The sequence below is a fragment of the Haemaphysalis longicornis genome, unplaced genomic scaffold (assembly GCF_048455015.1).
Source record: "Haemaphysalis longicornis isolate Haplotype H1 unplaced genomic scaffold, Haemaphysalis longicornis Haplotype H1 scaffold_8, whole genome shotgun sequence".
NCBI lineage: Eukaryota > Metazoa > Arthropoda > Arachnida > Ixodida > Ixodidae > Haemaphysalis > Haemaphysalis longicornis.
This window is the reverse complement of record NW_027526445.1, coordinates 25,580,738-25,608,400: the sequence shown is the minus strand read 5'-3', so window position 1 is coordinate 25,608,400 and position 27,663 is coordinate 25,580,738. Positions and strand designations below refer to the sequence as shown.

At 49.6% G+C, this 27,663-nt stretch overlaps 1 protein-coding gene across 1 annotated transcript; it reads left to right on the top strand.

The window, feature by feature from the left end:
- The first annotated feature begins 1,797 nt into the window (after positions 1-1,797).
- LOC144149894 (cytochrome c oxidase assembly protein COX16 homolog, mitochondrial-like) lies at positions 1,798-15,615 on the top strand. Its single transcript, XM_077681623.1, has 4 exons — positions 1,798-2,085; positions 12,085-12,156; positions 13,466-13,543; positions 15,275-15,615. Exons 1-4 carry the CDS (start codon positions 2,008-2,010, stop codon positions 15,371-15,373), a joined length of 327 nt encoding a protein of 108 aa, XP_077537749.1. The 5' UTR covers positions 1,798-2,007; the 3' UTR covers positions 15,374-15,615.
- The last annotated feature ends 12,048 nt before the right edge of the window (positions 15,616-27,663 follow it).

Sequence of the window (27,663 nt, the reverse complement as noted above, 5' to 3'; positions counted from 1 at the left end):
TCTGATGGAAACGAAAAGCAAAAACGCCCGAGTGTACGAGATTTCGGCGCACGTTAAAGATCCCCAGGTGGTCAAAATTAATCCGGAGCCCTCCACTACGGCGCGCCTCATCGCCTGCGTTGCGTCGGCGCGTTAAACCCCACAATCAATCAAATCAATCGTTTAAAGCGCTGTTTCCCAGTTTAAATATTTTTTACCCTTATTTACGGTACGTAAATGTTTGTTTTGTCTCGTTGATCCGTACTTTTTCGGCGTATTTCGCGCTTTGCATGTGTGCACGTAAACAGCGAAATGCATTTGTTTGATTGGACAAATTCATACCTCTGATAGTCGCACTTTCAGGACCGTTAAAGGGACACTGAAGTGATTTGTAAACAATGCGGGATTACGAGCGCAAATTGTAGTCCGGAGTCCCTAGGCCCTGTTTCGACCACTCTGAGCTAGCGCTTACGCGCATTTATTTAGTAGAAAAAGCAATTCTAAAATGCTGTCCACCTCTCTGCACTCTCGCCCATTTTCTTTGCCGTTTTCATGTGACGTCAGCAGGAGAGGAGCTGGCAATTGGCTGCGCTACTGCACGGCTCGCTGACCTTCCGCGACCAAGTCAGTCGGCCCAACGCTTAGTCCGCCGGCCGCCGACGGGTCATGGCAATTCGCTGAATCAGTTGAAACTAAGCCACAACACGTTTGTGAATGGAAGAATGTGCCTTTCTTTACTTCGTTAGTTTGTACTCAATATCTAGCTCCAAGTCAAGGTCGCTTCACACAAGCGCTGCACAAGCGCAGATGCGACTCTTCGCTGACTGGTATGCCAGTAGGAAAATATAAGGCCTCTTGAAGGGGTAGAAGAGCCACCGAAGTCAATATAGGTACTAAGGAAATAAATTCAACTGATATTTGTACCGTACAGCGTAAACTAGGGTGCGGGAAGCACTTTTTTGCCCTGGGCGAACAAGCACAGCGGCCAGCACCACGACTACGCATCTGCGAACGCTTTTGCGTCTAAGAAATGCAATTGCTAGACGTGAGCTATTGTGGAAACTCGGGGGACGCTTACCGCACGGGCGCAATAACAAATAGTCACCTAAGCGGCTTGAAATACTAAAACTAAATAAAAGTTAAACTGGTTATACAATATAGACCTTATATTTCCACTGTCGGCAGCGCTCAGGAGGGCTAGGTATGTCATCGCAATTGTTTTGCCCGTCACAAGTTCGAATCCGCGCTGGTACAAGGTTTTTTTTTATAAGGTATTTTTTCGCTTTTCGCCGATGTTTTCTATACTGAGTTCACCTTGTTTTGGGCCGCAACGTTCACTGCTCCATGAACTAGTCCGCAGAACTCGCGCAGCCTGGCACTGGCGCGCTAGCGAGTTCTCGTTGGCGTGCTGTTGCTATAAGCACCGACTGCTTGCGGGCAGTGGGCACAGGCCAGAATCAACAGACCCTTGGCCTAGTGCGAACACGCTTTTTACGATACAGGCATGAGTGAGGCAAGCTCTAAATATGGGGGAAAAGCGCATGCATTTGTGCGTCTGCGGGGACGCGGAGGGTGTTCATGCACTGCGTAGGCCTGGGCTAGTGAATGCTACGATTCCAAGTCGTCCTGGGAGGCTTATCTTATGCATTTTACAGCCGACAACATGGCAGAAGCGCCGTGCTACGATTACTGGGATATTGAGAATGCCCATCCAATGACGCCATCGGATGTCAAACATGTTTTAAAGAACCGAAACCGAAACCGAAACTTGTTTGATTGCTAACCTTGGGCATCGTCCAATCACGGTGCCCTCTCCTCCCAACGTCACAGCTTAGTTGGTGCGGCCGCCGCAAACCGCGCATGGTAGTTTTTCTTCTTTCGCGCTTTGTAAAATAATTACCGATTTGTCAACCGGATAAACGATGAAAAGTGTGCTAATTTGAGCCAGTCTACGCAGTGCAAGCAAAAACGGGAGCTTGACAAATTCACTTCAGTGTCCCTTTAAGTTTGTTTAGACATTTAGTCGACATGGCAGCAATTAACTTTAGATCGGTCTACCAGTACGTCTACCGACGCAAGTTTCTCAGGCTCGGTGTTCCGTTCTTGGTAAGTGTGGTCTGCAAGTTTCAACCACATCGAGTATCTGGTGGAAGCTATCTGCGTTTGCGATCGACTGTTACAGCATTATTGTGGCTCCTTTACACCAACGAATGCTCCAAAATGTAAAGAATACGCGTTGAAACTTTTGCCAATAGTTTGCTTTCGTTCTTGAGCTTTAGTTTCGCAAGTGACCCGCCGCGGTGGCTCAGTGGCTAAGGCGTTGCGCTGCTGAGAACGAGGTCGCGGGTTCGATTCCCGGCCGCGGCGGCCGCTTTTCTGATGGAGGGGAAAAGCAAAAACGCCCGTGTGTACGAGATTTCGGCGCACGTTAAAGATCTCCAGGTGGTCAAAATTAATCCGGAGCCCTCCACTACGGTGCGCCTCATCGCCTGCGTTGCGTCGGCGCGTTAAACCCTACAATCAATCAGTTTCGCAAGTGGGAATGTACCATGGTTTCGCGCCCGTTCGCGTCATCTCTCAATGGGGGCAACCCTCCCCCATCCACCTCTGAAATACGAATTCCGACTTATCTGTTTCGAGTCTGTGCTTATCATTCGGCTTAGCTGTGTGACCGCATGCTGTGCATATGTTTCCTATATCCGGGGATTCGCCAGGGATTCTATCAACAGGGAACCAGTGCCCAAAAAAATGTAATACAAGTTTAACCATGCAACTCTTTTTTTTTCTTGCAGTCTAGCGCTTAGAGCTTGAAGTTATATTACACAAAGATTTATGGGAAAATCCAGTCTTCTTTTTGGTCTACCCGCGCCTATTTTCTTGTGATTCCAGCTTAAGCCGGACCAGTTTTGGCAATCCCCAGTGTAAGGCGGGCCCCACCAGGCATAATTTTTCTGCTCAAAGAAATAAGAGAACAGGAAAACGATTTTATTCTAAATCTTGAACGAGTTGCGTGCCTTAGGTGCCGGGCAGCAGCACAATCAAACAGCTTCTGAAGAGGGAGGCCTCAAAAGCAGTGTAAGAAAAGCAGAATATGTGGCTTGCTACACAGGCCACCAAAAAACTGGGAGAACCTAATTGTCAGGGGGGTCAAATGGGGGCTGCTTCAAGTGAAGGATCAGCGAAGCGGTAGACACTGGCGTGAAAGTCTTCAGCAGAATTCAGGCAGAATGAGAATGCTGATAAGAGATTCTTTTTGACAAGAATGTTCCGATAAAGCTGACACGCCAGTTGTAGATAGGGTGAAAAAACATGCCAAAACGCATGTCGTCACACCATCTGCAGCCAGCATGCCTGGATTGGAGGCATCTGATGGGCACCCGTAACTTGCACTGAGTCGGCTCAAGGCAGTCAGTCTCTGCATCTGGAGCATTGGGCTGTTTCACAGAAACATTTTGGTGCATGCAGTATGGAGGCAGTGATTGTACGCTCTGGTCAGCTGCCATTCTTCTCTTTGACTTTCATCCCATATTGCCCCCCCCCTCTCCAAGTGAAAATAATTATTTTTCTAGCTGGATTATTGAACCACAAATTTCTTATAGCTAGAAATAGGCAGAACTTCTAGCTAGAACTTCAGTTTCGAGCTCATTTCTGGATGGATTGTGATTTTGTTCTGGTTGGCAGCCGTTACTCCAACCTAGCGTTTAAACGCTAGGTGGAAGTAACTTACAGTTGTCAGTCCTGCTAAAAGAAAAAAAAAATCTGCAGTCTGGAAATAATCGTCTATAGCTAGATTGAGAATTTTTCTAGTTAGAAACTGTCGATTCCAGCTAGAATCAATAGATATGTATAGTCAGAAAAGAAGCTGGAAATTATCATTTCTTGCCAGAAATGCTCTTTCCATTTTCACGGGGGCATGTCGGTCATATTAATGAAACTGTAACTTGGGATGATTAGTAATTCATGCTTTAAAAATAAATAATAAATAAATAAAATAATAGCAAACACATGAAAAGAGGATGATGCGCAGTTTCCCTGCTTTCACACCTTCCTTCCAAAACAATGCTCTTTTGTCCCAGAAACTTGTTGGGGCTTACCTTGATTCGTTGAACCTTTGAACAGACCCACATGGTTGTGTCTCGGCTTTTCAGTAACAGCCAGTCGTTTGTATAGGGAAGAGGGCCTCAGCAAAAGTAGCTATGAAATGAGGGCGAAGAAAAGAAAGAAGTCAGAAAAAATATACAAATGCCGGACACTCAGTCGTTGCTACCGAAGGCAAGCTGCTAAAACGTGCTCACAGGCTGTGAAAAGTGTACATAGTACAACCCTTGGGCATGGTTTCCTACAAGTGCTTAATTTTTGCAGTTTTGTCGCCCGTCAGCGTGGTGGATGGGAGACCGGGCAAGGGTGCTGGAGGCATTACGAAAAAAGGCCATCAGAATGCAGCTTTAATGACCATCACTTTGTCAGGGTCTGTTGGAGACAATGTGGTGCCCTGCTACCTCCCAGAGAGGAAGAAGAAGACGACGCTCGCTGATGTTGGTGTGCACATCGGTTCCTCGCTTTTTCGGCAAAAGGCCCGATAATTCACCCCAACTCGTGCAAGTTTTCACACTACGGCATCCGCGAAGTTACAAGGAACGTGTGGATACCAAAAGTTTAGCCGTACGAGCGACATGGCTTCGGCGATGGAAACTTGACGATCGAGAAGTGCAAGCCCTACAACCACAGCTTGGCCATCTCGACGGTCGTACAGCTATAACGGTACAAGGCGAAGACTTACAAGACAACGACTTCGCGGGATGGGAGACTGCCGTGCGGAAGCCACGTCAGCACAAGCCAACATCGCAGTCCTGCTTCGCCGGTGAGTCCACCCCCACCAAGAAGCATGAATCGCGCTATACCCAAGCGCAGTATGTCAAGAAAGTTACTGCAAATATATCGCGAGCAGCTCGCATGCCGATGAACATTCCACGAGAAGAGAGCAAAATCATTATACGGCCGAAAGGCGGTCTGAACACGGGACGCGTCGAAGCCCCAACCCTCACGGCAGCCATATGGACGTCCGTAGGGATTACCAAAGCAGAGGCAATGCAGGATACGATCTGCGCCAACGTGGCACAGAATATCATTGTAGTTAGCACCCCGGACGAGCAACGAGCCAGACGATACGTCAAGCTGCGCTCGCTGATCATTGGGGGACAAACTCACGAAACTAACGCCTACTTCGCGGCTCCGCATGATACTTCGAAAGGAGTCATTCATGGGATTCCAACGCCGGACACCGTGGCAGACATCCGCGACAACATCATACACCCAGGGAACCCTACAGCCATCGAGGCCCATCGTATTGGAGAATCAACGGCGGTACTGGTCCTGTTTCAGGGACAGAAAGTACCCTCTACCGTGAAATACGGCGCCGCACTCGTCCGATGCACCCTGTATCGTCAACACCATCAAGTGCGTCGAACCTGTGGCAAGATAGGCCACCGGCAAGATGTATGCCCGCAACCAAACGTGAAAGTGTGCTTCGCTTGTGGTAAGCCTAACCCAAGCGAAGCGCACGCCGAAGACTGCAAGCCACGTTGCAAGTTATGTAACGGCCCCCACCCGACGGTGGCGCCGGGTTGCAGCAACCGCTTCAAGATGCCATATTTGGTAAAGAAGCGAAGATGGGAAAAAGCGAGACCTACGTCACCGAAACGCGTCAGCATAGCGAGCGGGAACCTTGCAGAGTTTCCTCCTCTCCAGGCCAGCCAGCCAATGGGGAGACGCCAGCGCAGCACGAGCCGCAGCTGCACGCGCGCTGACTCCGCCCAACCGAATCGTGCCACGTTGCTCGGGCGGGAAAGCAGTAGCAGAAGCAAGCAGCGCGCCGCTCAACCTGCACGCCGCGAGTCTCGCTCCCAAGAACGTGCCACGTGGACTGCTTTGGTAACTAACCGCCGGAGAAGCAAGAGCCGAACACCGCAGCTCGAGGACAAGATGCGAGCTTTACAACAAGCCAACGCAAACCTACAGGCGGAGAACATGAGCTTGAAAGCTCAGGTCAGGGAATTGAAGCAAGGCCAGGAGGAAATTCTACGACTACTGCGTACGGCACAGCTACCCGCGGGAGCGCCTCAGTTGAACCCCACATGGTCCCTGGGGACTGCACAGAGACCACCCACCCTAACGCCGCGATCACAGCAAACGCCCGTTCAACGACAGACTACGCCACCTCAAACAGAGGAAACACCTGCAGTTACTCCCACAACCCCAGAGTTTACAGCACCGGCCCCGCAACAAGAGGAGGAAGACATGAACGAGCAGGAGGTAGAAATATCCCGATCCTCGTTCAGAGATCGCAAGGCCGTGAACAAAGAACGTGAAAGTACTAACGTACGCTTGAGTAGGCTCCAGAAGCGCAGCGAACCGCAGAACAAGCGCCTAACTGCGCTCGAACGCCGAGTTACTGCAGGCTTTGCAAAAATGGAGGCACTATTGAACCAGCTTATTAACGCGAAGAATGGAGAGAGCAATCCCTGCAACCAATCGCCAACACCGATTTCACCAACATGGACCGAAACCTCACAACCCGCACAGGACTGAAGATGTGGCACTGGAACGCCAACGGCTTTCGGTGTCGGAAGGCGGCACTACAGCAACACATGACAAGCGCCAGACAACTGCCAGACGTTATAATGATACAAGAGACCCACATGGAGGACACACCGTCACTGCCGGGATACCGAGCCTACTCCAGCCCGCCCAGTGCGCGGGAGTGCGGCAAGGGAGCCGCGCAGGGTGTGTGTACCTTTGTGCGGAAGGGACTCACTTCCATCCACCACGAGAACTTTCTCGGCCGCAGCTCCATTGAGTACTGCGTTACCGAGATCGTGGTGGGCAGAAGGAAACAAGAAGCCATGCTACTGGTGAATGTTTACAGCAACCCCACACACGGGGAGCAGAAATTCAAGGCACTCCTACACAAGACTGTGAAGACTAAGCCCAACGACACGACGGTGGTGTGCGGCGACTTCAACGCGCCGCACAAAGAGCTGGGGTACAGCCGCACCTCGGTCAAGGGAAGGGAACTATTAGAAGAAGCGTCGAACGCCGGCTTCGTGCTTTTCACGGACCCGGACACTCCGACAAGGATCGGCACATCAACCACAAGAGACACGAACCCGGACCTCACCTTCGTTCGGCTCTCTGGCAAGACAAGAGGAACGGCGACCTGGCACAACACCGGCCACAACCTAGGCAGCGATCACTACATCATAGAATTGAACGTACCCACAACGATGCACAACGACCACAGAAAATTCAAGCACAAGCTCACAGACTGGACGCGCTTCCGTGCCACCCTCGACGAGCTCGACCACAAGATTGACGACATCGAGGCATGGACGGGGCGGATCGCTTCTGCGGCCGACTCGGTCACCGCCGAGCTGGACGTAGAAGAAAATGTCAAGCAAGTCGACAGTAAGCTGGCTCACATGATCGAGGCCAGACAGTCCTTGCAAAGAAGATGGAAGAGGCAGCGGCACAACCGGCGGCTCCGGAAACGGGTCGCCGAGCTGGGCCGCGCCATCGAAAAGTACAGCAGAGAGTTGTGCTCACAGCAGTGGTATGCGACGTGCAGCGCCGCCGACGGACAGCTGCACAAGGGGCAGACTTGGAAGCTGCTGCGGCATCTGTTGGACGACAAGTCCACCAGGGGCCACCAACAGCACAAGCTCGCCCAAACGATCTACACCGCCGTCAAAGAGCTGGGCGAAGAAGAGGCCTGCAAGCGTATCAACGCCAAGTACCTCCCCGTCGAAGCCAGCGAGACTCACACCGAGCATAGCGGCCCGGACAACCCTGAACTGGATCGGGAGATCGAGGAATGTGAGGTTCGAGCGGTACTGCGGGAGCTTAACTGCAAGTCGGCCGCAGGGCCGGACCGGCTTCACAACCGAGCGCTGCGTAACCTCAACGACGGGGCGATCGCAGCACTTACAAGATATTTCAACAAATGTTGGAGAAAAGGTAAACTACCGAAGCAGTGGAAGACGGCCCGCACGGTCCTCATACCGAAGCCCGGCAAGTCGCCCAACATCGAAAACCTGCGACCCATCTCCCTGACGTCGTGCGTCGGGAAGGTGATGGAGCACGTCATGCGAAACCGATGGAACCGCTACCTCGAAGAGAAGGGCCTGTACCCGGACGCCATGATCGGCTTTCGGGAGAAGCTCAGCACCCAAGACGCGATGATACAGCTCCAGCACGAGATCCTGGACGTGTCGGTTCCCACCAACGACAACAGAGCCGTCCTTGGCCTAGACCTGCAGAGCGCTTTCGACAAGGTGCGCCACTCGGCAATCCTGTCGCAGACCTCGCGGCTGGGACTTGGACGAAGATCCTACAACTACATGAGGGACTTTCTGTCTAACCGGACGGTGAAGATCCAAGCGGGCAACCTACAACTGGACGAGAAGACCCTAGGCAGCGTCGGCACGCCGCAAGGGTCCGTGATATCACCGCTGCTCTTCAACCTGGTCATGATCGGCGTTGCGGAGCGGCTGAACGCGCAAGTCCCGCAAGTCCGTTACACGATCTACGCGGACGATATCACGCTGTGGGTGCCTGGCGGCAGCGACGGGCACATCGAGGAGACGCTACAAGAAGCTATGAACGCTATAGAAGACCAGCTGGACGGCACTGGGCTCGCCGCAAAAGTCCGAGCTCCTGATCGTCCCGCCGCCGGGGCGGTACAGAAGGAAAGCTACCGAAGACTCGGAGCGGATCGTGCTCCGAACGAGAGACGGGACCGTCATTCCGAACGTCTCGAGGCTCCGCGTCCTGGGCATGGTGCTCGAAGCCAGTAGGAGCAACGGCGCTACCGTGGAAAAGTTCGTCACGAAGATGGGAACTGCAACGCGACTCATCAAGCGAGTTGCGACGCGACACAGGGGGATGAAGGAAACCAGCCTGCTACGACTGGTCCATTCCTTCGCCGTCAGCCACGTCGCCTACGTCGGTGCGTTCCACTACTGGAAGGTACAGGAGCGCGACTGGATCAACGCAGCCATCCGGAAGACGTACAAAGCAGCGCTGGGCCTATACAACTGCGCAAGCACAGCCAAGCTGCTGGAGCTGGGGGTACACAACACCCTTGAAGAAATTGCAGAAGCGCAGCGGACCTCTCAACGCGATCGGCTCCTGACTACGCAGACGGGAAGAAGCATCCTGGCCAAACTCGGCCTGGGTGCGAGTACTACAAGCAACGACGAGCGTGACGGCGGCGCTCTCCCGGAGGGAGCCCTGCGCCGATTAGTGGTGGCACCCTTGCCGGGGAACGTGCATCCCGAGCACAACCGCGGTCGATGGGAGGCGCGGGCCAAAGCGCTCATCGAAACCCATGCCACCGACACCGGCGCCCTGTACGTGGACGCCGCCAAGTACAAAGACAGAGAAGACACCTACGTAGCCGTCGTCGTGCGAGCTACGACGGGCGAAGTCTACAGTGCCTGCAGCGTTCGCGTGCTGCGGGCGCATCAAGCGGAGGAGACAGCCATCGCGCTGGCTCTCACCGACGACAAGTGCACGACGATCCTGAGCGACTCCCGCACAGCGATCCGGAACTACAGCAAGAACAGTGTGTGTGCTAGTGCAGTGCGCGTTGTGAAGTGCGGTGTCAGACAGTGCGACGAGAGACTGCGGACTCATCTCCGCTGGTTCCCGGCGCACCAAGGCTACAGTTGCGGGAGCTCCCCCAACCGCAACGACACGGCGGACGCCGCCGCGCGAGGACTCACTCGCCGCGTGGTGGCAGCACCGTCCCTCGTCTCTGCGGAGGAGCAAGCTGCTGCGAACGACGCCAGCGACGGCGAAGACAACAGCTGCGACGATGAAGACGCCGAGCCTGTAACGAGCTACGCGAATGTATTGGACTGGTATCGGAGCGCACGCCCCTCTATGCCGGGCCCGCACCCGCTGCTCTCGCGGGAACAGGCGGTGCTCTATAGACAGTTGCAAATGAACTCGGTGCTCACGCCGGCGCTCGCGCGCTACATGTGCCCCGACGTCTACAACAGCGAAAAGTGCAGTGTGTGTAAGAGTGCTACTGCTACGCTGACTCACGTGTTGTGGGATTGTGAACTGCATCCAGAAGAGGTGGCTGCCTACCCAGGCAGGCTGCCGAAGGACATTGCTAGAGCCGTGTTAGCACAGGACTCAGTGCAACAGTTACAGGCGGTCCAGCGGATCGAGGCAGCTCTCGCTCGCCAAACGCGCAGGGATGCATCCGACGCAATCCAGGGGCTGAAGCCTCGCGGAGAGTGTTGGATTCCCCGACGTAAGCTACGGAACACGACTTGATGACTGCCCCCACATAGTCAGGTAGCAAGAGGGCCCTGCGTGGCACCCTGCTACCTCCGCCGGAGACTTCAATAAAGTTCACTTCTCTCTCTCTCTCTCTCCCAGACTTGAAGGAGTAGTTGCTGTTGATGTAAGTTTTAATTTGCCAATACGCACGCATAGCATGCAGCTTTGTGCCAAGCTACATTGACTTCTTGCTAACTCTCCCAGTGTCGGGGCTTCCAGGAGGGGGTGGGGATATGCCCTGCCAGTGTGAGGTCTTTTTCTCTGTTCCAGCATTTGTGATTGGAGAGGGACACCATACAGGAACAGGTGCCGACAAAAGTAATTGGAACACGGTCTCGTACATTTACATGAATTTCTTCGTCCGGAGACTGTGTGGCTGCATTGCGGTGCATTTAAAAGAATCCTCTCTAATAGAAAAAGCTTGCTGTAAACCGGTAATGGCTGTCATAAATCTAGCAAGACAAATATTTTGTGATATTCAAAAATCCCTGTTCCAATTTTTTGTGATGGCATGTGTGCATGATGACACAGCTGGATAAAAACACAAGGACGTACAAGTAATTCAATGAAACTGGCAGAGTTAATAATGTAAAAAATTTCCCGCCCTTGTGAGTCTCTCCTGTGTCCATGTGTTTGCATTTTCTTTGGATCTGCCTTTCCCAAACAAGCCTCTTCTCTTTGCCAATAGGCAGGTGGGGCGTGGGCAAAGTACAAATGCATCTGCGTGTTTACAACTGCAACGTACGTATAAATAGCGTCGAGTAGGCCTAATTAATGTTTCAGCCCACCTCTACAGCGCGTATCACAGCCCAGATGCAGCATCACCGCGTGATGCCCAAATTTTAAACCAAGATGGTAACTTGAAGCAGTCTGTGCTTTTATCAAAAGACCTGGCTGTTTGTGTGAAAGCAAGCGTTTAACAGCTTATCATGCCCATGGAAGAATTCTCTAGAAGAATTAAAAGGGGGGGAAACAAAATTGCTACTCAGTACAGAGCAGGGCTGACCCTGAATGCAATTACACTGAACTGTGCGCACTATCACCTCTACAGCAGGACTTTTGCATCAGATTTGGAAGCAAGCACTCCTGAAAATGCCAGGAGATGGGTGCAAGCAAGTTGAATAGGGTGCGCATATATTGGGCAGAGCACTCGTCATGTCCTGCATCCCTACATGTGAAACAGAATGAAGCAGTGTCCCAGAGGAGAAATGCATAGCTCATTTGTTTGACCTTCGCTTTGCTGTAGTTGCATATCTAAATATCTAATTTTCTTTATATAGCCCCCCTCGCCCTCCCCCCAACTGAGTGCTCCATAGGTAAGAAGGGCTCCCCAAAACCAGTTAACTGTGGCTTATAATTTTTGTTTTTTTGTGTAGAGTGGGTTGGGGAAGTGTGCAGTATGTCTGGCAATTAACTGCAGTAACTTCATCTGGTCTGCATCAGGTCAACTTCAGTGCAAAGTGTGCTACATTATGTCACTTGCGCACTGTGCAAAAAAGTGCAGATGTTCTCTCGCCACAACCCCTGTAATTACGATAAAGCAGGAGCAGGCTTATTTAATGTAGCAGGTAGTGTGAAGGCACATGCTGTCTGAACTGATTCTGTCCATCTGTGTATTTATGTGGAGTGACGAAACGCCAAGAGGTGGATAGTCCAAGACAGAACAGTGCTGACCTGTTCGTTTTCATGCCTTGTCTTGATTTTTCACTCCTCAATTCCTCTGTGGAAGCACTAAAAGGAAATGTTTTTTCGCAGGTGTTCATGCTTGGTGGCTCAATAGGCCTGAAACAGTTTGCTTCACTACGTTATGAGTTCAGAAAGCAAGGGGTATGTCGCCCTTTTGGTTTTTACGTTCTTCCTTTTTTTTCGTGGCATAAAATTTTCTGAGTGGGTAACTTGTCTGCAAGCAAACAGGGGCAGATATCAATATTAATAGAGCGCTGTGCAATGTAGCCCATTTTATCACATTTTGTGATAACTTATCTGCAGGTGTGTGTTTTGTCGTTATATTCTCTGCCTATATTTGATGCAATTGAAGGGAAAAAAACCTATTCCTAAGCTTTCACTATATGAGAAAAGTTGAATTTCATTTGTTGCATACATACTGGGCCGCAAAATGCCTCATATAGAACTCGGCAGGTCTTAGTGAATCCCCTGGGAAAGGACAAACACTGCAATGCATTAGCGGCAGTATAGCTTGATTGAACTTCGTTCTACAACAATCTCTGCAGATGTAACCTTCGCTCTTCTGCGGATTGCGTTTTCTTAGAAAAGGGCAGGGAAGATGAAAATTCACTGTCCTTGTTTGCTTTATTTTCTGCTGTGTCTGAAAGTAATAGTTGAAGGGTCTCGCAGCTTGAAAGTATGAATAGTATCGAGAAGTACCTATCTGTAATGTGGGGCTTAGCTTAGTGTAGGTGGTAATACAGTAGGCTCAGTCTTTTGCGCTCTGCCCCAGTGAGCACATAGTGCCTGTGCTGCACAAGATATTGAAAGAGACCCCCTGGCACCCATCCCCTCCCATGTTTTCCCCCTTTCTTCCGGCAGCCACACTGGTTGTCAGAGGTGGAGGGTTGATGGGCATGCAAGGGAGTGTGCTTTTGAATTTCCCGCCGAATTGTTTTCATGAATGCAAATTATTGGGCTTTTGCACACTTGGGCAGAATTTTTCAGTGGCAGCTAGATGAAAAGTTTACCCTTAAAACCGTATTTGCACGATTCTAACTCACCCCCGACTGTAACGCACAAGTAATGTACTTATGAAAATACGAAAAATAATTTGCCACCGATTCTGCCGCGACACACGACACCCCGTACCGGGCAGAAGACATTTAATCGACGCACGCAACTGTGGCCGCAGAAATCTCCTGTGCCTCATAAAGTTGCTTATCCAGCCCCTACTTGCATTGAAAATAAATCGGGGAGCATTGAAAGCCAATTTCAGTGTTGAACCCAGTTGTAATGCGCACGCAAACTTTAAGGCTGCCTTTTGCGAAAAAAGGTGCGTGTTAGAACTGTGAAAATACGGTATTGTATGAGGTGGTGTAGCAGTCTGCATTGCGACAATGCTTGCCACTTGTAGGGAAGTGACACTGCTTGCATTGATCTTGTCATATGTGTAACTGTTTGTGTTCAGTTCACCAGGGAGGTTGCTGAGGAAGCTGGTCTCAAGATGAAACTTCCTGAGGAGGTGACCCTAGAGGCCGTTTACAAGGTGACTGCCACTTTCAGAGTTGCAAAAGTAACTCTTCTTCATCGCTGAATGGTGCTATTGCTCTTGGTGCTGTATAGAAGTTAAGAACATTTCTGGAGATTCGATTGAAGGCAACTTCTGAATCCCTTGCATTTTCGAAAAAAAGGCTTTTTACCGTCCAGTGCTGAAAGGTGCAAAGAAACACTTACATTTGGTTCTGGAACTGTGAATTGTCGTCATCACTTTAATCAAAGCCCTTGCATTATATTTTCGGAACAAACACTGCAAATAAAATAATATGCTTCTGCAGCTATATAGCAAGCTAATGTGGCACCTAAATTAAACCTTCAAGTTAAAAAAGGCACTTCTGCCCAACAAAAACATGTGCATCAGGTAGCACACTTGTCTATAACACATTTTCTCATACTACCATCCTTCTGCTGTCGTTGAACCAAACGAATTTAGATATAGCTATTACTTCCCCACTGTCCAATTCTGAGCTGGCCCATTTTGCCCCTAACATTTATTCGAACAGGTCGTTTGAGCACTTTTCAGCTGTAGATTGTTGAAGTTGAACTCGTTGTTATGAGTCAATTTGTTATGCACCGTAGTGTGTCCAAAAGAAAGAAAAAAAAAGAACCTCCACAGCTTGAATCGTGATCAAACTGATCACAATGGAAGTTTGCATTACCTTCCCCCTAAGCACCAAACTCATTGCGTCCCGCCTGGGCGGCTCAGTGGCTAAGGTGTTGCGCTGCTAAGCACGAGGTCGCGGGTTCGATTCCCGGCCGCGGTAGCCGCTTTTCTGATGGAAACGAAAAGCGAAAACGCCCGTGTGTACGAGATTTTGGCGCACGTTAAACATCCCCAGGGGGTCAAAATTAATGCGGAGCCCTCCACTACAGCGCGCCTCATCGCCTGCGTTGCGTCGGAGCGTTAAACCCTACAATCAATCAATCAAACAAAATTCTTGCCCTTGTGAGCCAATGGCCGCTGTTGCCATAGCAACTTACAAGGAGCTTGCATCTAACCGTTCGTTTGTGTAGAGCTGCAAATTTTCTCAATTTTACCGTTGATAGGGGCACAACTGAACAGTTCTTGTTCACCTGTTCACTTCCAGTTCAAGCCCCTCCTCGAGTGCATGGTGCTAACCAATGAGCAGCGACCGCATAATTCAGGGCAAGAACAGCAAGGGATCAGGCATGCTGTGCAAAAACATGATTTAATTGATGATTTGATTTGAATGGTGCAAGGCTGGAGTTGGGCAAAGATAGCCAAGAATATAGTTATTTACTGACACTGGTTATAAGGTACATACTAAACCCTGTCAGTAAGGAATAGAAGTGACACAAGCTAACAGGCAATGAGAATGACTTGTGTACCGGGCCAGGTAAGGCAATGGGGGATATGTAATGAGGTTTAAAAATCTTATGTCTCTCAAAAACTAAAAACAAGATTAACAGAGAACAACGGATCGTTGGTTATGAAATAGGATGGTTGTAGTAGAATTGTGTAGTCTGTACGGCTCTGGAAAGTGTTTGCGTCATGTTTTGTCAAGTGCTGTGCATTGAGCGGGGATGTGGATTACGGATAGGCCCTCTCCACACCTGCTGCATAGGGCTCTTGGAGAGTCAGTGAGCAGGTGGGAGTTCAAAAGAGTAAAAGCTGTTTTGAGGCCACGATGCACAAGTTGCAGCAATGAGCAACGCGCCTACATGGCGCGTGATTCCTTGCTTGGCCACTGGTTTGCAGGAAGTCCAGGCTGTGGACATTGACAACTGGCAGAATGTCCGTGGACCCCGACCATGGGAGGAGGGCAACGAGTATAACAATATCCTTGAAGAGAGCTAGAAGAAGAGGCAATCGGCCAGCAAGTCTTAGCACTCTAGTCCAGCGTAGATAGGCAAACGAATGGATAAATGTTATGTGAACCTCCCAAACATGCCGATAATTTCTCTTACAACTCGCTTGCATGTTTCAGTCCTTATCCGGTTTGACATTTCTACATCGCACCTCACCAGAGAGAACAAGGCAGACACCTGATCCAACAATAGAGCTGTATTTATGAAACACTGTTGCGCAGAGCACAGGGAAAACACACAGAAGTACACGAATAGCACTAGACTTGCGCGCCAGGGGATGTTACAGATGGTAGACGACATTAATGACGGAGAACCAACAAGAGAAACTGTGGAGCATATTTTCGTTGCGTGTCTGTTATACACTGAAAAGCATCGCAATCGTTTACTGGACCTTCCAGTGCTTACAGTTTCTGTGGCTCATTGTCTTCTTTTTCCACCTTGGGCAGGAGCTTTTATCTTGCACTGTGAAGGGGCCTGAAGATTTGACATCGTACGAGTTGGGTTTGTTTAAAAGACTGCTTTTCCTTAATAACTATGACATCAAACAAACTTCAAATGACTACGCTAGATATTAATGAAAATAGGTGAGGAAATGGCAACTGACCGGCGTTTTTGTCACCAGGTCCCGCGACATCACAGCTGCTTCCGTTTCTGTCTTTTAGTGCAAATCCCTCCAACGAGCCTCTTTTCTGCTTCACCGGTTATCTCTTCCTTGCTTTCGTTTCTTCATCTTGCACAGGGACTTGTTTCTGTAATTGGCAGACGTATGAAGCCACCACCAAAAAGCATGGCTATGCCATTGTAGGAGCCTCTGGTTTTCTTGGACTGTACCAGTTGAACATTATTGTGCAGTTACGAGTGATAAATATGTTTTTGTGTTCCCTTTATTAATCCCTGCTGATGTCTTCTAGCGTGAAATTTGGAGGCTTTTAAATATTTTCACTCTATTTTTGGGGAACAAGGTGTATTTCTAGGATGGAATTCTGTTGAGTGAGTTATCAAGGCTAGTTCTTTCAAAGTTAAGCAAAGTTGTGTTTCGTGTTTACTGCCCCTTTAAAACTTTTCCCAGCTTCCCTGCACAGTACCTGTGCAGGAAAGGGCAAATACCAAACAAATATACCTACAAACCAAAGTACCAACTGTGGAGAGAGCAAACCACGGAAACCCGCGAGTTGCGGGTGAGGAGGCGCCATCTCCCTTGCTCAGCAGCCAGGTGCGCACGATTACGTCACGGGTCACGCGGAAACCTGGCCGTTCAATAGGGACCGGGCGGCCGTTGTATGGCACCACCGTCGCTTCAGCGAACAGCGCCGCCCGTGGCGAACCGCTCGTCGGTGGAATGCCGGTGGCGGTCAAAGCACCGTTATTGTGCATGGCTTTCTGTCGTTCTTCTGCGGTGCGGCTTGCAAAGCGTACATAACCACAAGGACTTTTTTTAGATCGGTAAATCTTGAGCGTAGATGTGACCGTTATGAGGCATGCCATGTGTGAGATTTACGCCCATACTCAGTATTTAAAAATAGCAGATGACGCTCAATGCGCCAAGCTGGAAGTCAAGCTGGAAGTAAAAGTCCATTCCTTCATGCAATTTTTTCATGCCTGCGTGCAGTTTTGCGTATCGAGGAGTATATTGCAGCTAAATGCTCCCACAAAGCCGGTGTGTGCAACCGATCCAGGAATGCTGCGGCGCTGGCCTTTGGCAGTTGATGACCAAACGGCGTCTACGTCGTGCACAAGCGAAATACAAAATTGGGGGGTGCCGTCTAAGATTTACCTCAAAACAAAAATTGTGATGGAAGACGCTTCCGTAACTTCATTAACTAAGGCTGAAACATGTTTAACTTCACAGAAATGCTCTTACTACAGTCATCGGGAATCGTTGATAGAATAAATACCGCATGGTAGTAGAACGTTATATTGCTTGTCGTGGAGAAGCATTGATTTACGAGAATTGCAATGGTTGCTGGCTAGTTGGTAAATGGTTTTTCAAAAACCAACTCCTGCGTGGCTGAAGGACGCAAGACAGGACAGTTGGGCACTGTCCTATCTTGCCTGTCCTGTTCTGCCTGTACTCAGCTTCATAACTGAATGCTGCGGTCGGTTTACAAGCTGCCACCTACGCTTTAAAAGTCATGCACTCCTCCGTCTAACGACGTTGATGGTTTAGAGCAAAGCTTTCTTGTATGGGTTTCCTTGGTTGCCTTTCGGATTTAAACTTTGACTAGTTGAGCTTCGAATTTGACCAGCACGCAGTTTGGTCTTTTGATCGCAGCGTCTTTGACTTTGACCATTTCCCATTCGATTTCGCACGAATAAAGCTTTGCGTTCAACCATCGTAATCATTAGACGAAGGGCTAAATGATTTTGCTATTTAATTTTGAACTTCCATGCATCCTCTCCAAATCTAAGCTTTTTCAAGCGTCTCGGAACTGTGTCTGCGCTGGAGAACTAGGGCTGCTGCACCCATATTTGAGCCAACTAATCGCGCGTTTTTGGTGTCTTCACAAGGCGTTACACGATTTTTAGGTACTCTGTAAAGAATGCTTAAGCATGAGAAAACACTGGCTGGCATTAACACTGCCACATTTTCAACTATCGGTGCCAGCCTTTATTCTACTTTGGTGGTAAAACGGGAAGGGAGGAGGGATGGTTCGTGGTTTGGGCTGTTGGGTGGGTGAATAACTTTGGCACTTGATAAAATGACCACCACAAACGTGGGAGTTCCACTTTGGCTTTCAGGCTCCCATATTGTCACAGTGTTGCTCACCAAAACCGAAGGCACAGAACTCACGGTTACAGAAAGTGTAAACTACCGCGAAATTTCTACGGCTACACGGTAATCCATCTCGTATGCAGGTGCCTTTCTATTTAAAGCACACGTATCGAGGCATCCCAGCGCTAAGGCTGGTGTAGAAACTGTAGTAATTGAAACCAGTGAAGATAATTTAAAGCGGTAGAAATGAATAAAAATATTGCTAATAGCTTTATTCCTACCCAGATCGCGCGGAGCCAGGCGCAGAGCGCTGCAAAAAGCGCTGGTGTCAATGTAGCCCATTCCCAACCATACAAGCATCCAATAAGTTTGCGTAGCCGTAAGTGCATTTAAGAAGAAAATAATACTACTAATAGTACTTTTATTCATACTTAGAACGGGTGTAGCCAAGCGCAGATCCCTGCAAAAAAATTACACCATCTTCCCGTGGGGAACCCTGATGAGGATGCGAAGCATCGTGGCGGTTTCGTGTGGTTCCATTGTGTTGCCGTTATGTTGAGTGATCTGGTTTTTACTAGCGCCAGAGGGAATTCCGCGTCCGGGTCCACACCGGTGGCAAAGGCACGAAAGTGCTGTTGTGTTACGGTGAGTAGGCGGTGGTTCTCCAGGCGCCGAAACTCGTCCATAATGTTCTTGTCGATGTTGTCTCTGTGGTAGAATCGGTAGTCTCCGTCAGCTTTGGTGAGGTAAAGGTTGTTGACATTGGTGCACCGGCTGAGAGCAATGTACACGCCCTCCTCTTCGCAGCTTTGTTGTTGTTGTTGTTGCGCCTTTAGGTATGGCACATACCCAATCAGGGGATCGGCCAATCAACAGAGGATGGTTAAAATGAATGGAATTCTTTTCTAATCACGCGACGTTTAGGAAAGATATTTTAGACCGGTTTGAAATATTTTTGAGAAAAAAGGAATAAAAAAAATAAAAAAAAATCCTGAAAAATCACAGCGAGGGTGACCAATCGCAATCATAAAGAGAATCGTTTTGAATTTTCAATGTAGCGCTGGAGGGCAGAGCATACATCCCGGCGGCAGAACCCCGTTTCGGATGCCCCGAACGATAGAATAGCCGGCACTGTTAGGGATATCCCCAAACTGTTAAGCGGCATCTCCAGGGACTGACGTCTGAGTCGGGAAAAACGTCGGCATGTCAAAAGGTAGTGATCGACAGACTCGTCTTCGTTGCAATAGCTGCACGGAGCTGTTGGCGCCAGACGAGACCTGTGCAAATACCTATTTAACTTGGGTACTCGACAACGTAAGGCTGTAATAATCACCTCTAAGTTGCGTGAAGGGCACCATTCAGGTTTCCATGAAAATTTAAGATGATTAAAATCCCTTAATGATAATAAAACCGATTCTTGCTGTACTTGGAGTTTCAGCATCCTACGGTACCTAGCTGCTGTTATTAAAGGTGTCGGCTCTACAACGTCTACTACAGGCCCAGAAAGTGCTACCCTTGCTAGAGAGTCGGCAGTCTCGTTGAATGTGATCCCTGCATGACCAGGAACCCAAAGAAGGTGAATTTCAGTGAAGTGAGGTGGCAGGAGTGACCGAAACGTCCGCAGAAGGGGAGTGTCTTTAGGGGAAGAAAGGGCTAAGCATACAGAAAAAGAATCGGAAATTATCATTGGAGATGTAATTGACACATCCAACTTTCGTAGCGCAAGGACAATTGCCAGGAATTCCGCAAAGAATATGGGGATAAAATCACGCAGACGAACCGAAAAGGTCCAGTTAAGGGAAAGGGAAAATATTCCGATACCGGATTTTTCTTCTCGTTGAGAGGCATCTGTATAAATTATAGCATCTGGCTGCATAGAGGCCAAATAATCTTCGAGGAGGCGATTGAGTAGCCGGGCTGGTAAAAGTTTAGCATTTTTGGGGAAAATGTTCCGGAAATTGATAGAAAGAGGTGAACTCCTGTCAGTATATGGAATAATCTGATTTATTGCTACACCCAATGGAGAAAGGAAGCTCTGTATCAAAGTGCTTTGTGGACATAATGACCTGGGCCATTGGTGCACCATAAACGCACTTGGTTCTGCAATAAAGATAAACTGCTCCCTGTTCACCTCAGAGCTATAAGCTCTCAGAAAAGTTTCAAGCGTCAGAATCCGGAACCTATTAAGCAGAGGAGGAACGCGCGCTTCCAAGTAAACTACTGCATTTGCTGCATTCTTAGGCAACCCTAAACAGCAGCGAAGAGCCTGGCGCTCCAGAATAACCAGACGATGAAGCTTATACGCGGCGCACCCAGAGAATAACACGCACTCAAACTCTAAAATGGGGCGAACGTACATTCTATATATCATAAGAAGGGTCTCTCTGCGCATGCCCTTCTTTCTATGACTGAGACTTCTCAACATCCCAACAGCACGTGCACCTTTGGCCTCAATGAGGGCTATATGTGGGGTCCAGTCAAGTTCACTGGTGTAAATAATCCCGAGGTACTTTAAAGAAGGAACCTGAGGAATTATGCACTGTCGGTAACTGATAGTAATGTTAACAGGACCTGAGATTGGAAAAACTAATAAGGAACATTTGTTCACATTCATAGAGAGACAAATACTGTCCAACCAGGAGGCAATAATATTCAGATAAGACTGCAATAATTTGCAAAGAGATTGAATGTCAGGTGCTGATGCAAAAAACGCAATATCGTCGGCATATACATATGTAGAAACACCAGAAACCACCGGAATAGCGCTTACAAGGATGTTAAAAAGAACAGGGGAAAGGACCGCCCCTTGCGGTACGCCCCTAGACTGTGGCCGCTGTGAGGAGGTAACATTAAATTTTACACAACTGAACTGCCTGTCTCTCAGAAATTCACAAATCCAAGCTATGATATACCTTGGGAAGTTTAAGACTTGTAACCGGGACAACAACACAGGGTATTCGACGCTATCAAAAGCTTTTGCTACATCTAGGGTTACTAGGGCCGAAAACTGGTTAGTGCGACGTGCAAGTTTAATCCGGCTTTCAAGGTCCATATGCGCACTCCAAATCGAACACCCAGGGCGGAAACCAATTTGTCTTGGGCTAAAGATTCTAGAACTGGACACCAATTGCATTATGCGCTGCTGCAAAATCCGCTCGAATAATTTAACCACATTAGATGTCAACGCAATAGGCCTGACGTTTTCAATCGAGAGGCCCTGACCAGCATTCTTAAGTACCGGAAGTATTTTGGCGAGACGCCAGACATCGGGGATCCATGCATGTCGAATTGAATAATTGATCATGTTAAGTAAATGATTGGGAGCCTCGTCAAATAATAACTTCAGCATTTCAGCTGTAATGCCATCTGGGCCAGGAGCTGCAGCAGTCAATTTAGTCATGACGTCAGCGAGCTCTGATAGCGTTACCTCTATGAAGCCGTCTACCACGTCTGGCGGAGTAAATGACATCGCTAAGAAGGATGAAAAACGAGCTTGAAGCCCATCAGCTATCGACTCTAGGGACTCTGAGAGTTCACCTGACGATAGCACCACGGAGTCTGTATTATCTGGAGAGGGAACTGCTTTCCGCGATCGAAGAAAGCGAAAAAGCGCACGCTTATTGTTAGGCTTGGAGAGACACAGAGATCGATCTGTGTCATAAGTCTGTTTAGCATTAGAAACAGCGCGTTTGAATACCGCTGAAAAATATTTGTAGTTGCACCAGTTAAGCGGGGATAGGTTATGGCAAAGTTTCTTCCAGGCCGCCTTTCTACGTCTAAAGCAGCGCGAACATTCTTCGTCCCACCAGGGACTCGGCAATACTGACTTCTTCGACATCACTTCAAATAATGACGACTGAGCTGAAGAGGAAAGGGCGGAACAAAGGCCTGTCGCACATTCAGCTTCATTTTGTGTGACCAGAGAGGACAGGGACTCCTTCAGAGAGGTTTGAAACCTTTTATAGTTAACAAAAGAACGGCTCTGGCGGTTAACGAAACGGATGGGACACCCATTGCAAAAACTATTGGGATGTGGTCACTACTCGACCCGCCATCAACGGTCGACCAAGAAGGCACTGAAACACCTCGAGAAGATATAGTTAAATCCAAAACAGATTGCGTTTGTCCCTTATGGTAGGTTGGAGAATCCGAATTTATGCATGTTAAGTTGTTATCTGTAATCCAATCCAACAAGCGATTACCGCAAGAATCCGTCCGGAAGCACCAAGTAACGTGGTGGGAATTAAAGTCTCCTGCAAAGATAATGGGAGGTACAGCCGAAGCAATAGCCAAATCAAGTGGTTCGGAATTAACGACGCCACTAGGAAAGTACACGTTGGCCAATGAGAAGGGCAGGCAACAAGGTAGCTTTAATTCCAGCACTAAAATTTCACAGTCTGGGCGTTGAAGTTGGAAGGACACCTTCGCGGTGTGGGCAAACTTTGTAGATATCAAACTTAACAGACCGCCACCTCGGGTTGGCCTGTCTAGTCGAAAAGTGCGGTAATTATAAAGTCCAAATTTTTGGTTGCTACTAAGCCAGGTTTCCTGTAGCAAAATTACGTCTGGGGAAAATTGGGAGGACAAACAAAGTAAATCCGCAAAGCCTGCCGAAACGGAGCGACAATTCCACTGAACGACTTTTAGAACCCCTATGATTCAGAGAGACCGGCTGCAGCAACTGCAGCTTGTAATATCTGATTTTGGGCTTTGAAACAGATTTACCTTTCTTGGATTTTGCTTTTGGCTGCACTTCCAGGGTTTCGGTACTAGGTGATCCGGAACGTTTACTAGACTGAAGAACAGTCTCCTTAGGCCAAGCCTGAAGCTCCATGTCCGAGTCTGAAGAGGGCGAAAGGGGAGGAATATACTCATTGTCGGCCGTAGGACCATGAACAGACGAAGTACCAGCCTCAGCGTAACTAGGATGTTCCGAACCACGCACCGAAGTAGCGAGAGTAGACGAGACTTTAACAGAATCCGAGGCAAGATTAGCTGCTGAGAGCAGCGGATCTTCAGGGACGGAGGAAACTTGCTGGATCACTTGGGGAGAGGAGGTACACAAAAGGGGAGCGGGCTGCAAATGTGGCGCCAGCTGAGTCACCACTGTGCGAGACACGCACTCGATTATGGTGGAAGTTAACTGGGTGATTACTGAAGAGACACCCTTCTCAACAGCCGCTGCTACAACGGAAGCAAAAGCTGGGTCAGCGAGGGAAGACTGTTGGAGCTTGGCAACGGCTTGTTCAACCGCTGCAACAATGGTATTCACTACGGCTGCATCAGCGAGTGATGGAGAGTGTTTGGCCGTAACTCCAGCATAACCATGTGTCCTTTCTTTGACAATTGTAACAGCATCCCCGCGCGAGCAGCGACGCTTACCCATGGCCTCGACAACTTGGACTTCTTGAGCTCTCGCAGGGCAATTAGAATAGTCAGCTGGGTGTGCCGCTCCACACAAACAATAACTGGCATCTTGGGCAGTACATAGCTCGACAGAATGGCTCTCACCGCATGCGCGACACCGGGGAGACGATTTGCATGCCTTGGATGTGTGGCCAAGACGCCAACAGTTGTGGCACTGAAGAGGCCGGGGAGAGAGAGGTTCGACACGGTAAATGAGAGGCCATACTTTAATCTCCGATGGACATTGCGTCCCAACAAATGTAGCAATGACAGATTCTGTTGGCACCCTGTTTTTCTCTACAACACGGCTGCAACGGTAAACTGAGGTGACTCCCGCTACCGAAAACTGCTCTAGTACCTCCTGAGGTGTCATCTGAACATCAACACCTCGAACGATGCCCTTCACGCAAGCAAGGTGAGGGGGGATAAATGCACTCACCTGAACAGAGGTAAACATTGTACATTTCAAGAGGTCAGCGACACAGGTCTCGTCTGACGATCGGCACAAGACGCCACCTTTGCCAAACGGGCGGACCTCCGTAATGTGCTCGAACTTCTCAGTAGCCGCTCGAAGTGCCGCCTGTACAGCCCGAGGGTTTTTCAGCCGGATGAATCCGCCACTTACTGGCACCAAGGCCACGGGGATGCTGCCCACCCCACTGCGCTTTAGGGCTTCCAATTGCATGTCCTGCGGACGAATCGAGGCCGTCCAGGGCGAACTCCCCCGGCCAGGAGACTCAAAAGACATCCAGGCGCGGAAACCAGCAACCTGGAAGAAAAGTAAAGACAAAAGAATGGCGGGAAACAACCGCTAATCCGCCTGAAGGTTGGCCGATCACCTGAACCAGGAAAGCGAAAAACCAAGCAGCTTAGAAGCAAGCGACCACGCAGACAGACACGTCAGCTTCTTCGAGACTTCATCTTCGGCGGCTCCCCTACGGGAAGATGACGACGGTGGTTGAACGCGAACCTATCTCGTTATGGATTCTTTGGTTGGCCAATCCCTAGGGGCATCCTGCGACAATCAGCATCAGACGCGCTGCGGACGGGGCTGGTTGAGCTGCAAGGCGCGTGGCGCTTCCCGCCACAGCTTTCCCACGGGAAATTGAGCATCCCCCTCTAAAGTTTTCAGTTCGTCGTTTCCGTTGACGTTCAGCTTCGCGTGCCTTCGTTGTATCAGTCAAGGACATAAGGCGCGTTCGTAGCACCTGCTCCTGTCCCGGATTTGTCGCATAGTGGGAAGAGCACCGCGTACCTCCCATTGCGGCCAGAGAGTCGTGGGATCAAAACCGGGCACCGCTAACTATTTCTTTTTTTATAGTGTAGTATCGCGGAGCTGTCGGTGTAAGGAGGAGAGTTGCGCATGCGCAGTGAGCGTGTGGACGGCGCGGCCATCAACGACGCAGGACCAGGCGATCCTAAGAAATGCTCCGCATTTAAAGAGCGCTCATGCCATTGCAGCCGAAACCCAACTTTAAAAGCGTCCGACAAGTTTACGTAGTCGTTACTGAATCTAAGAACCCAACACATCTGTCTAAACTTCGTTTCATCTCACATGTCCGCTCACAACACCACCAAAACATTCAAAGCACCGAAGCAAACACGACAAAAACAACGGGGGCTGTGTAGTCCAATGCACCGGCTCATTCCAGTGACGAGGGGAGCGCCGAGTGGTGGCGCCACCCGTCCAGCTGCCCTGACCCTATCGGACGGCGGGACGAGTGACGTGACGTCACTGGAAGAGGTGACAACACACGCGGGAAGCCGGCCCCGCGGGACTGGACGAGGTGACGGACACAGAAACAGGAGAGAAGGAATCCGGGCTCTTTCTTCTCAGCTAGCCCCTACCAACATCGTCCACCGGTAGCGCCGGAATCGAACGACTCTGGGACCCGTTGGCTAAGCAGAAGACGGGGGCGCTTGGGTGGTTGTGGGAATAAACCCCGCTGAGGATTTCCGTCCGTGGGTATTGCCTCTTGCCTGCCTCCCATTTAGGAGTCGTAGCCACGTACGGCTGCCGTGTGTGGAGGATTCTCCGAGTGGGACCCATGCCACACAACTAAATACCAAATATAGTGCAAAAGCCAACATTTGCAATTTTTCTTTCTTTATGCATCCTCACTCGTGGCAATAAGCGCGCGCTCAGAAACGCCGCCGCTCTATGAAGGCCGCACTACTGGGAGCTCGCGCGCGCATAAGCGGCGGCGAAGAAAACCCGTCCTCGCCCTCTCCGACAGGGGAACACGGGAGGATTCCCGCGTTTTTCCCCCGCTCTTCCTGCTCGTCTGATGTAACCACAACTGTCTCATACTGAACTGCACCTTGGAAAGGGCCCGGGTGACCTCGCAGCTCGCTTGACCCGGACACTTTGATTGGCTGGTGAGCTTGGCGCAAAGCGGCGCCCCTCGAGAAATGGGTCCGAGACCCATCCTTGCGCGGCGTAAGAATGTTGCCTCGAAAGGGTGTTTTGCAGTGCGCGTTCGTGACCGCGCGGCGCGCGTTTATTGCCGCAAGTGAGGACGTACCTTTACAGTCACACCTGTTACTTGGCCAAAACTAGTGCGAGTTTGGGTAGGTCCTGGGAAGTGCCGAACGGACGTCCCCAAGCTTTCAAATAACAGTTGTTTTGGGAAGATGTTAGCTTAAGTAATGCGGCAGTAAGTGGGATGTCATGGTGGCCTGTGACCCGTTCTAATTATAATTTTACTATATAGCAGCTAGCTAGGCTGACATAAAGAATTGAATCACGAAAACAATTGTTAGAAATACAGGTTCCCCAGGGATGGAAGGCGGTTGAAGTACTAGAGGTGTAAAGGCCTTCGAAAGCTTAGGAAAATTTGCCACGTCTATGCTTGCTTAATTCGCCATATATGACACATGGACGATACTATTTTTGCCGCCCAGCCAGGTACCACCCCTTTCCCCTCGTACCTTTCCCCCTCAATTCCTCTGCCCCTCCCTATCTCCCTCCTCCAGTTCGCGGCGCTTTCGCGGTTTGCTATCTCGGCAACCTCTGGACAGCAAGAATTAATCCTACTTCCCTCCCCATCTATATTCATATGTCACGAAGACACGCTACTACATGCATTAGACAAGAGCAGATCTCCCTCCCCAGTGATCCCTTACTCCACTAAATACTGAAGTCAACAGGCTATCCCCACTGTCTGGTATGCGGTGGTTATCCGGACAATGAACACATATTGGCGCTGTGTACGAGCCACATCGTCTCCCACATTTCTTTCCACAAACTCTCTCTCCCCCCCCCCCCAGATATTCCCTCGATAGGAAGGATACAAGATACGTAGGAATCCTTGCTACCTTATTCCCCTTCTCCCGCCTCCGTTACTGGTCCCCCATCTTTCTCCCCCATCACTCGCTCCCTCAATAGCTTCCTCCTCAGGTTCATAATCCTGCTGTGGGTCACGTAACCGGTGGATGAGCCATGAGTAGCTCACCCGTGAATGGCCATTTGTGGGTGACCGGTAACACACCGATTGCCAGCGAGTCAGTGATCCGCAGTCCAGCAAGCTACCAGTAACATTTCTGGCTCAATGGGTGACACCGCTAGCATACAGACTAAACGTTCGTGTTGACTTTAACAAAAAAAAAGTCTATAAAAATGGTGTTCACATATTCTGGGTCTATCCATGGGCGGACTGTGAGATTGCTGATGTTATCTTGCTTGAATATTATGCGCAGCATATCCTGTTCACGAGCATTTGCCGAGAAAGCGAGCGACCTCGGGGAGTTTCGCCTGTGCGCTCTGCATCTGCATCCTGAGGGCTTTTTTTTCATATCCGCATGTAATCGTCTGCGTTCCCCATTAAAAATTTCCGAATACATTGGCTGGCAAAAAAAAAGTACGTAAACTTTGTGAGAGGGTGATGAGTTTGTACGACGGTTTGTACGTCCCGTTCCCCGTTACTGAATGCTGCTGTCGCAATGCGTGCTCTACTTCAGCATTCAGCCAAATCCGTAATTTCCGTATGCATGTAGGAAGGCCAGATATCACCATTCCTTCAGGCTGAGCTACGAGCCAAGAAGCAGTTGAGCTCAGACCAACTGTTTGCCTAGACGTGGCCCACACGTCGGCCATCGTCGACTCCATGAGACGTCTTGCCAACTCAGCTACCACCCTTACCAACAACATAACAACAGCA